We start from the raw sequence: 10,834 nt of genomic DNA, 5'->3' as shown, positions 1-10,834 counted from the left end.
AGAGAAAATGGGGAGTCTCCATCTAAAACCTCCCCCACCTAAGAGCCTTATTTTTTTTTTTTTATTCTAAGGTCTAGAGAAGGCTGTGAGTAGTCTTATGCCCTGGAGCCCTAGGATAACTACCCCAGCTTATTGCAGCAAGCATGAAGCCCTCAAAGGAAGGAGGTCTGGCCAAGAACTCAGCCTCCAGATTGGCAGGTGAGGGGATAAAAGCTTTCCGGAGCCCCTTGGGATGCTTGTAAGGCTGCTGTCTGTTGAAGCTGACAGTACTCACCGTGGGGCTCTGGGTTTTAATCTCCCTTTCTACTCAGGACCTATGTGAGTGAAAGAAGCGGGTCCACTGAGTCAGGGATTGGCAGTTTCTCTAAACCTTAGCTTCTCTATCCTAAAAAAGGATACGAGAGGGCTGGTGAGATCATTCATGAAGTTAAAGCATTTTGCTGGCAGGCCTAAGTTTAATCCCCAAGCCCCACCAGGTATAGTCGGGACTGACCTACACATGTGTGCCTGGTACACGTACATATATATATATATATATATATATATATATGTATATATATATATACATATATACACATATATATTATACATGCATGTATATATACAGTTTTTTTTTTTTTGAAACAGCTGTTCTCTGTGCAGCCCTGACTATCCTGGAACCCGGAGATCCGCCTGCCGCTGCCTTTAATTTTTTTTTTTTTTTAATTCTAAGAAGCAAGAATCTTCTCTCTTTCCTGTCTGTCATCCTGCGGGGTTTAGGCATCACTCGCTCTGCTTTCCTTACCGGGAATTAGAAATCTCCAAGACCCGCGGAGAAACTGCGCCTGCGCAGTATGCAAATATTCGGGCCTCCCCCCCCAACTCCGCCTTTAGGGTGTGACTTCCCCCAAGAGGTTACACTGAGGCCACACCCACTTCCGGGTGGAACGCGGCGGGGCCACGTGACTCGCTAAAGATGGCGGCGCCCAGTGTGGCGGCGTGAAAGTTGTGGGTAGTCGCCGTCGCGGGGATCTTGAGTCAGAAGCGTGGGGAACCTGAGAGCCATGTCGCGCCTGATCGTGAAGAACCTCCCGAATGGGGTGAGCAGGAGCTGGAGATAGGGTTCGGAAGTGGGAGCGGGGGTCTGGGAAAGGTGGCTGAAGGATGGAGGGATTCTAAGTCTGGACAAGACTGGGGAGGTCCCGAACCCAATGAGGCGGCACCCTGTTTGACGGCTAAGAAAGCAGGAAAGTGATTATGATTGTTATACTTACCTTCACTGACTGTTGCCACCTCATGGGTGCTTGACTCTAAACCGGATAGCCCTGCTCCAGGCAAATGCCGGCCCGCACCTAGTGCCCCGGACGCCGGTCCTTTCGATCCACGCTGTTCTCTCTCCCACTCCCGAGACTGTCCGGACCCGAGTAATGCGAACGGCATTCAGTTGTTTATCTCTTAGTGGAGAGCGGGCAACTCAGGCATGATGGCACGGGTAAAGAAGTCAGTGCATGTATGTGGTATGAAAGGCCGGCTGGATAGAGAGAACTCGGAGGACCGTTCCTTGTGCTGGGTAATTTAGGAAAGTTTGACACATATCGCAATCACTTACGGAGAAGGAACTTCAGCTGATGAATGGCTTCCATATGATTAGCCTGTGGGACAAGGCTGTGATACTTTGATGAGGGATTGATGTGGGAGGGTCCAGCCCACTGTGGGTGCTGTCAAGCCTCAGCACAGGTTCCGGGCTGTATACAAATGTTAGCCTGGCAAGAGAGTATGTAGTGTTCCATTGGAGTTTCCGCTCCAATTCTTACCTTGGCTTCCCAGGATGACAGACTGTGATTGAGACCCGTAAGCCAAACAAAGGGTTTTCCTCCCCAAATCGCTGTGTGTCCTTGATGCATATCAGAACAAGAAGCAGACTAGAACACATAGTGTTTCACTATCACGGAGCAAGCTTCTCTACAGACTTTGAAGCCTAGTGTGTGGCGCGCACACCTGTTGTCAGCTTTTCGATAGGCAGAGGGTGGCAAGTTCAAGGCCAGCCTGGGTTACATAGCAAGATGATGTGGCCAAAACAAAAACAAATGTGTTTTGACTGTTGATGGGACCATGTGCTAGGATCCTAGAGCAGTGGTCTTCAACCTTCCTAATGCTGTGCCACTTTAATCCAGTGCCATATGTTGTGGTGACCTTCTAGTCATAAAGTTATTTTGTTGCTACTTCACATAGCTGTAATTTTCTACTGTTATGCATATAATGTAAGTATCTTGTATGTTGGATATCTGATATGCTTCCCCAAAAAGTGTCTTGACCCACAGGTTGAGAACCACTGCCCTAGAGAGCCACATACAAAACTGGTTAGTGTGAGAATGGTAGGCACCACCTGTTCTCACCTGAGGGGGCTTTTAAGAACATTTTAGTGGTATGCTAATTTCCCATTATTTCCTTGGTAGAGTGATTGTATCTTGTTTGTTTGTTTTTGACACTTTGGAGGTCAGCCTAAGGTAAAGGTATTGTCAGGCACTGGCAGCCTGCACATCTAAGCCTTTGATGTGACTGCTTCATGGTTGTGGATTGGACGTGGCTGCCAGCCAGTTGTTTTAGGCTTCTCCTGGCCATTGCCCTCTCTGACTGACTCATGGCTCCTTGAGTCACTTGATTTTGTGATTCCCTCCCCATCCTCTCCCCTCCCCCCCCCACTAGCCTTCCCTCTGAGCCTCCTACTTCACTGATGGCACTGAAGTACCCAGAAGACCCAGGGATTTTGTTTGTTGGTTTTGGGGACGAATTTTAAAGAAACAGACTCAAATCTGTAGCTCTATTTTACCTTGAATGTGCCACCCACCTGGTTCTGCCTCCCCACTGTACTTAGCCTCATCTCTGGGTTTTTTGTTTTGTTTTGTTTTGTTTTTTCTTTCCTTTACTGAGACAGGGTCTCATTTAGCAGTCCTTGCTGGCCTGGAACTTAAGATGTAGACCAGGCTGGCCTCAAACTAAAGAAATCTGCATGCCTCACCCCCCAGAGTGCTAGAATTAAAGGTGTGCATGACCATGCCTGGCTTCATCACCAGGCTTTAAAACACACCTGAAAAATCCCTCTTGCAGTATCTGGGTGTGGTGGAGCACCCCCTTCTGGGACTGGGATGTGAGGCAGGCAGATTTCTAGTTTGAGGCTGCTGCTCCCCCTTTGCAGTGTATTACAGTGCAGTCCCAGGTGCTGGGGACCAGGGTGTGGACATCTTTAATGGGCTCCATTATTCTTTCCCATGCTTAGCAAACATTTACACAGCTTCCCTAGTCTTTGTTTATTTGAACGGGCCTCTGTTGGGTATCTGTTTGCTGTGTTATAGCCTCAGGGTAGAAGCTGTAATTGATGTTGTCCTCAAAGGGGACAGAAGAAGAAAGAGGCCATTTGAGGTGGCTTGAAGTAGCCGGCTTGGGGGTGGGGTGGGGGGTGCTCAGCAGGTGTAAGGCTCTGACCTGGAGCTGACCACCTGCTCTTCTCAGGTAGCCCTTCAGGACCTCTAGGCTTCTGGCTTACTCTTCCCATCGTCCCATCGCTCCAGGGACACCCCTCCCCCCAGCTCCTCTCTCATTTTGCCCCTCTGCTCTAGATGAAGGAGGACCGATTCAGGCAGCTGTTTGCAGCCTTCGGCACACTGACTGACTGCAGCCTCAAGTTCACCAAAGAAGGCAAGTTCCGGAAGTTCGGTTTCATAGGTTTCAAGTCAGAGGAGGAGGCCCAGGCTGCACTGAACCATTTCCACCGGAGCTTCATTGACACGTCCCGGATCACGGTGAGTCTGAGGGAGTCTCATCCTGCCTGCCACAGACAGTTTTCCTTACCTCAGGCCCACACAAGCTTTCGAGTGCCTGAGCATCATTGCCTGAGAGTTGCCCACCTGCTCACTGGGCCCTCTCCCGGGTTTCTGAGGAATCGAAGTACTTTTAACTCTCACTGTACTCTTTTCTGTTGTTTGACCCTCCTACCCTCTACACGTGTCATACGTGTGATAGAACTGAGAGAAGCAGTTACTTCTACAGCGGCATCCATCACTGGGGAAAGTGGCTTGCTGAGCAGTAACAGCCTGGAACATCTGGGCATGGTTGGTGGTAGCATCTTCCCAAAGGCTGCCTCTGGGACTGTATCAGGTGCCAGGGATGAGGGATGCATCAGCTCATGCCTGGTCCTTGGCACTCTTCACATGTCTGGGGTCTCTGTTACCCCGGGGCTGTTTTCTGTTGTGACTGAACGTGCCTCATGGTAGTCACCTGAGTCATGGCCATTCCTCCATGTTGCCCTGTGCCAGGCAGGGGCCGCCTCCCAGACACCCTTTGTTGGCCTAAGGGGTGATGTGGGCTCCCAGTCCCCATGTACCCCAAGTCCTGTCTCCGTTGTGTCACCCGCTTCCTGTGCCATCCAGTCTCCACTTTAACTTTTTGGTCTGAGCAAAGGGGACAGTAGCATTTCCTGTCACCTTCCGCTGGAGGGCATGGGAGACAGTCCTCTGTAAATGACAGCTTGTAAATGACTTTTGGGGAGACAGTCTAGGCCGGGGATGAAAGTGATTCACTTTAAAGTAGAAAGCAGGTCAGTGACCACTGCACTCTGGGGACTCCCCCCCCCCCCCCCCGTTCTCCTGTGCTGAAGGGGGGACTCCCATGCCTAGGGACCTCAGCAGCCATGGAAGCCAGCTTTCTTTCCCATGCAGGTAGAATTCTGCAAGTCCTTTGGAGACCCATCAAAGCCCCGAGCTTGGAGCAAACATGCCCAGAAGCCAAGCCAGCCCAAGCAGCCATCACAAGACTCCATTCCCTCAGACACTAAAAAAGTATGTAGGCGGTGTCCCCAGCCCAGTGCCCTGTGACAGCAGGGTGGCCTCTGGCTGGAAGGAGTTGGGAGTATCTTTTGGATGGTTTTGCAAGGTGGGTGCATCAGGGCAGTGCCTTCCCTTCCCCAGCATTGATGTGAGTCTGCCTTCTACTTTCAGGACAAGAAGAAGAAAAAGGTACCCAGTGACCTGGAGAAGGTGAGTGTTCTGTGGGTGGAGAGGGAGGTCTGTGACCGCTGAGAGGGTGGGGGTCTGAGGAACTGAGCCTGCTGAAGCTCTGCCTCCTCTCCCTCCCCCGGCCTCCCGCCTGGCTGCACTGCCCCAGCTGAAGGAGGATGCCGAGTTCCAGGAGTTCCTGTCAATTCACCAGAAGAGGACCCAAGTGGCCACCTGGGCAAACGACGCCTTGGAGGCTGAGCTCCCAAAAGCAAAAGCCAAGCCGTCAAGTGACTATCTGAACTTCGACTCTGACTCCAACTCCGACTCAGGGCAGGAGAGTGAGGAGGAGCCAGCTGGAGAGGACGGTGAAGGTGAGCGTACATCCTGGGAGTGCAGAGTCCTTTGCCTGCTTGGCACAGACGTACAAAGGACACTTGGTGTGACACTCTGATGACAAGGGCTAAGAAAAGTGCCAAGGACCAGCTTCAGCTTGGAGAGGGGTTCCTGAGAGGAGGGGTGTCAGGGAGCAGCAAACCAAAGATTCCCAAATAGTCAAACCATGGGTTACACACTGACCACCTGTGTTCTGCTCAAAACAGCTTTCCAGGTTGCTCCATGTTCTGCTTTCTCTGGAAATCTCCAGACATCTCTTGAGACAGCTTTTTTTTTTTTTTTTTTCAATTCTAAAAACTCGGGTTAGCTCATCTCTTGCAGACCAAAGCCTAGTTTTTATTTACACGTCAATCCAGTCATTTAATCCAGGTTCCCTTTTGATTATTCCATAAGTCAGCATCCCATGACCCCAGTCCCTTGATTCTCAGAAGGAGGCAGCAAGCATAAGCACAGACAGTAACATAGCTGGGTAAAACCCAGCCCCAAAATCACCATTCCTACCACACTTGGCCTGGACCTAAACTCCCCCTGTGTCAGGCTGACCTTGAACTCAGGAATCTGCCTGTCTTTGTGTCTTTCTGACAAGCTGGTTCATAGTGCAGCTGCCTCTGTCCCTTTAGATCTGTGAAGCTCCTCACACAATTCATATTGCACCCTTATATTTTTGAATAGCTGAGAAACTATTTATTTTCCAACTCATGTTTTCAGAGTTGTTTCCTGAAGCCTTAAGGGCTGTCATGAAGGTCACAGAGTTCTATCATTTCAATGAGACTTAGAAACAGCCTGGCCTCCCAGACTCATGCTGTCTCTGATTATCATGTTGTCGTTAATCTTGGCAGAGAGGACATTCCTCAAAGGAGGAACGTGAAAACATGTACACTATTATACAAACAAGCCTTATGCCCACAGCAACCATCGACAGTCCTGGAGGCCCACGCCCTGCTGGCTCTGTTCCAGCGGTGGGAACCATGCCATCTGTCCCTTACACATGGCCATGCTGGACTTGGCAGGAAAGGGCCAGCCAGGTGTCACCCTCCCGCCATCTGGGGGATGAACATCCTTCCCATTGGTGCGCCTCCCCAGACAGACCTGGTCACGTGACTCAGCCAGTGTTCACCAAGCATGTGCAGTATGCCAGGCACAGCTCTGGGGACTCAGGACACAGCAGTGAGAACAGACACCAAGAATCTCTGTACCTGTGCAGGGGGCATCCTGGTGAGAGCAGAGGGGGCAAGGCAGGTAGTTCCCAGGGTGGCATGTGTGGTGATGGGCGTGCCAAGGAGGCAGGATTGAATGTGGGAAAGGCTCCCGTAGTTCCGGGTGATAGTTGTGGGGTGTCGTGCCCTCATGTGGCTTGTAAGCAGCCAATCAGCACAGAACGTAGACCATAAGCTGCAGGCCACAGTGAGGACTGTTCTGGTTTATAGGTGAGGATGTGGGACTAACAGAACTCAGCCTGGTAAAGTCTGCTGAGCGGGAAGACTGGGACTAAGGGTGGAGAGGCAGAGGAATTGGGGAACAGCAAGGAGAGTCTCAGAAGGAAGGACAGCACAGTGGCCAGAGATGTAGCCTAGTTTCAAGACCTAAAGTAGATGGAGCTGGAGGATGGGACTTCAAACTCTACCCTGAGCACCAGAAAACCCTGGAGGATGCTGCATAGAGCCGTAGCTTCACCATAGCTAGGAGGGTCACACACACTGCAGTGTAAAGGATGGCTGTCTTCCTCTGCTCAGTCTTCCCTGGTAACTCCTTTCCCACTTCCTCTCACTCAACACTTGTCATTGGAGTATGTCACACCAGGTGTCCTTGTCCTTGTGTGCAAACTGTACTGTTCACCTGGGACAGCAAAGGTAAAGGACAGTGGGTGGTAGGTACGTGTGTGCGCGTGCGCGCAGACACACACACACACACACACACACACACACACACACACACACACACAGAGGCACACACACAGGCACGCACGCACAGGCACACACACACACACACCCCGTACCTGGTATCTGACAGAGACTGTGGTCCATTCAAGTGGATTTTCCTGAACGGATGAATTATAGCAGCCTCTGCCATAAACAAAAGGGGTAGCTGTGTTGTACATGATTTTAAAAGATTGTTTAAAGATGAACCTAAAAGGGGGATTTTGGGGTACTGGGGAGATTGACTTAGCCATTAAGTATACTTAGTCCTCTTCCAGAAGATCTGAGTTCAGTGCCCAGCCCCACATGATGGTTCACAGTAGCCCATAACTCCAGCCCCAGGGGATCCAGCACCCTCTTCTGGCCTCTGTGGGCACTGCACTCATGTGCACACATGGAGGACTGGAAAGGGACCAGGATCAGGATGGTGAAAGAGACCCACAGATTGCTATGTGCCATGGGATGGAGAGGCATGTACAGTCCAGTGTTGCCCAGTTCACTACCCAGTGCTGCCTGTTAGAGAACTCTCTGGAGCTGCTTATTCGTGAGGGCCTTGGCTATGGTGGGTGTACTGTCTCAGCTCACTAAGGTTGCTGACCTGTGTCCCCAGAGGAACAAGGCCTGCAGCCAAAGGCGGCCGTGCAGAAGGAGCTGTCAGACATGGACTACTTGAAATCCAAGATGGTGCGGGCCGAGGTGTCCTCTGAGGATGAGGACGAAGAGGACAGTGAGGACGAGGCGGTGAACTGTGAAGAAGGAAGTGAGGCTGAGGAAGAGGAGGGCTCCCCCACCTGCCCAGCCCAGCAAGCGGGTGTGAACCGGGGAGCTGTGCTTGGGAGCCTGAGGCCCCAGGAAGCTGCCGGCAAGGTGTGTGTGTGTGTGTGTGTCTCTGTCTGTGAGGGCTGAGGAATACAATGGGCCTAGGTCACCTAGTGTCCTTGCGGCCCCTTGCTTAGAGAATTACCTGGAAGAGAAGCCCACTTGGCCATAGGTGTCCTCACAGCTTAGGCCCCTGTTTTGGCCTGAGAAAGCTCTCTGTTCCTGGAGTTGTGGGTTATCGATGAGCTGGGCTGATCCCGCCTTATATTTAGCAGCAAAGTAGCTGTGAGGAATCTTATCACTGACAGATAAATGAGCGTATCACTGCAGGCTGGGTAGTATCCCTCACAACAGTGATTCACATCACAGGCCTCTGCACAGGTGAGGAAGCAGGTGAGCAGTGCTTCAGCCACGGTGATGGCTGGGAGATGGCAGGGCCAGGACTCAGTGGGTGCCTGAAGCTTAGATTGCAAAGATGGTTGATACCTTGAGGGTCCTCATCTCCCACCAGGAGGTCCTCTCAGCCGCAGAGACAAGACACTTAGAGACTTGGTGGGACCACAGCTCTTGGGGTTCGTGTGAAGAAGTTGGGGCACACAGCAGCCCAGAACAATCTTTGCCAGGGAAAGAGTTCTAGTCAGGGCAGGTTTGGGCTTTAAAGGGGAAATCAAGAACAGAGGCCCTTGGGAGTTGTTGGAATTCCAGAGTAGACGATCCTAACCCCAGCATCCCTGTGGATGAAATCTGTACTTTAAGCTGGACGGTGCTCAAGCCCTGCCGCAATGGTACCTCTAGGCTCCTTCCCGGGTCAGGGCCTCTGTTGCTATGCTGCTGGCTTACCAGGCTCTGCGGACAGCTGCCTCCTACAGCTCCCTCCGGGCTCAGCTCAATAGCCAGCAGGGATTCTCATGGATTTCTCCAGCTCCCCTTCCCGCTCCGGGTGTCCCAGCCACCACCTGCCACACGAGCAAGCGTCAGGCATTCACCATCTTTGTGATCTCTCAGGTAGAGAAGCCAGCCAGCCAGAAGGAACCTACTACCCCCTACACCGTGAAGCTCCGGGGAGCCCCGTTTAATGTCACTGAGGTATGTGTTTGGAAAGGGAGGGTGGGCATGCCAGTATCAGGTGACATCATGAGCTAGCTGGAGCCGGGTTTGGAGGCTACTGATGTGGGAAGGAGACCGGTGGCAGTAAGACTGCCTCCATTCTTCCCCTTGGTGCCAGGCTGGAGGTTCGCTGTTAAAATTTAGTGAGGAGACGGGCTGGAGAGATGGCTCAGTGGTTAAGAGCACTGATTGCTCTTCCAGAGGTCCTGAGTTCAATTCCAGCAACCACATGGTGGCTCACGGCCATCTATAATAGGATATGATGCCCTCTTCTGGTGTGTCTGAATTATATTACTTAAATATAATAAATAAAAAAATCTTTAACATGGGACTGGAGAGACAGCTCAGTGGGTAGAGTGCTTGCTGTGCAAGCCTCAGGACCCAAGTTCAATCCCCAGGTGCATGTTGTATTGCTGACTTAACAGGTACCATGAGACCAGTTGGCAGGCACTCGGCCACTGAGCCACATCCCTAGTGTAGTTGTCAAGTGCTTTAAATTCTAAGAGGAAATGCTAAGAGGATTTTTTTTTTAAAGATTTATTCATTTATTATATATAAATACACTGTCACTGTCTTCAGACACACCAGAAGAGGGCATCGGATCTCTTTATAGATGGTTGTGAGCCACCATGTGGTTGCTGGGAATTGAACTCAGGACCTCTGGAAGAGCAGTCAGTGCTCTTAACCACTGAGCCACCTCTCCAGCCCCGCTACGAGTATTTTTTTTTTTTTTTTTTTTTGGAGCTGGGGACCAAACCCAGGGCCTTATGCTTGCTAGGCAAGTGCTCTATCACTGAGGTAAATCCCCAACCTTTCTACTGAGCTAAATCCCCAACCAGAGGATTTTTAACAGGTCTAATGAAGTGTTAAACTTGTTTAAAAAAAAGAAAAAGAAAAGAAGGGAAAACAATTCTTTTTGTTCCAGAAAAACGTCTTGGAATTCCTAGCTCCACTGAAGCCAGTGGCCATTCGAATAGTGAGAAATGCTCACGGGAATAAAACAGGTGAGACACAAAGGCCACCCTGGTGGCCCTGGGGCTGTCAACCACATGCCTCCTGGTCAGCCAGGGCCTCCTGGCCACAGAGCACTTGATTTGGCTGTCATAAGGCAGAGAGTCTGGTGATCAGCCAGCGTTGGATCTGGGGGAGGCCAGAAGGCTGTCAGAGGTGGAGCAGGAGCGTAGCTGCGCTTTACAGAGCCACACCAAGGCTCTGTGGCTACAGGAAGACTGCGGGCTGTGAGGGGTCCTTGGCAGAAGAGGCTGCCTGGGTAGAGCATCTGGGGAAGGGAGCACCTATGCATTAGGGGCAGCCCAGTCACCATCCCGTAGCTTTTTCTTCCCTAGCACCGCTCTTGGCTTTATCCTATCTCCTGTACCAAGCTGGTTCTCCTCACCTTTAACCCTGAAGAGGGCAGTGTCGGGTAGAGGGGCTTCATCCCAGCTTAGCTGCTGAGTTGCTCTGTCACGTAGAGGTGGACAGGATCAGCCTCAGTACCTGTACACTGTGGGGTGGGCTGTGAGCCAGGAGTGAGGAGCCGAGGAGCTGACACTGAGAGCCGCCCTGCCCACTCTGAGAACTGTGGTCGCATTCGTCTGTGGCTGAGGGTGGTGCCCTGGTTTACGG

General features: G+C 51.4%; 1 protein-coding gene across 2 annotated transcripts in view; it reads left to right on the top strand.

Moving 5' to 3' along the window:
- The first annotated feature begins 911 nt into the window (after positions 1-911).
- Rbm19 (RNA binding motif protein 19) overlaps positions 912-10,834 on the top strand; it is an 85,335-nt gene continuing 75,412 nt past the window's right edge. Inside the window, 8 exon segments of one of the 2 annotated variants that reach the window (NM_001371959.1) lie at positions 912-1,079; positions 3,597-3,779; positions 4,695-4,814; positions 4,974-5,012; positions 5,140-5,344; positions 7,893-8,149; positions 9,107-9,187; positions 10,134-10,212. In NM_001371959.1, coding sequence (NP_001358888.1) covers positions 1,044-1,079; positions 3,597-3,779; positions 4,695-4,814; positions 4,974-5,012; positions 5,140-5,344; positions 7,893-8,149; positions 9,107-9,187; positions 10,134-10,212 — 1,000 coding nt within the window. In that variant the 5' untranslated portion in view covers positions 912-1,043. 2 annotated transcript variants of the gene reach the window in all.

Source organism: Rattus norvegicus, chromosome 12, assembly GCF_021556685.1.
Source record: "Rattus norvegicus strain SHRSP/BbbUtx chromosome 12, alternate assembly SHRSP_T2T, whole genome shotgun sequence".
Classification (NCBI taxonomy): domain Eukaryota; kingdom Metazoa; phylum Chordata; class Mammalia; order Rodentia; family Muridae; genus Rattus; species Rattus norvegicus.
Note: the sequence above shows the minus strand (reverse complement) of the source record. Positions and strands in the feature narration are given on the sequence as shown.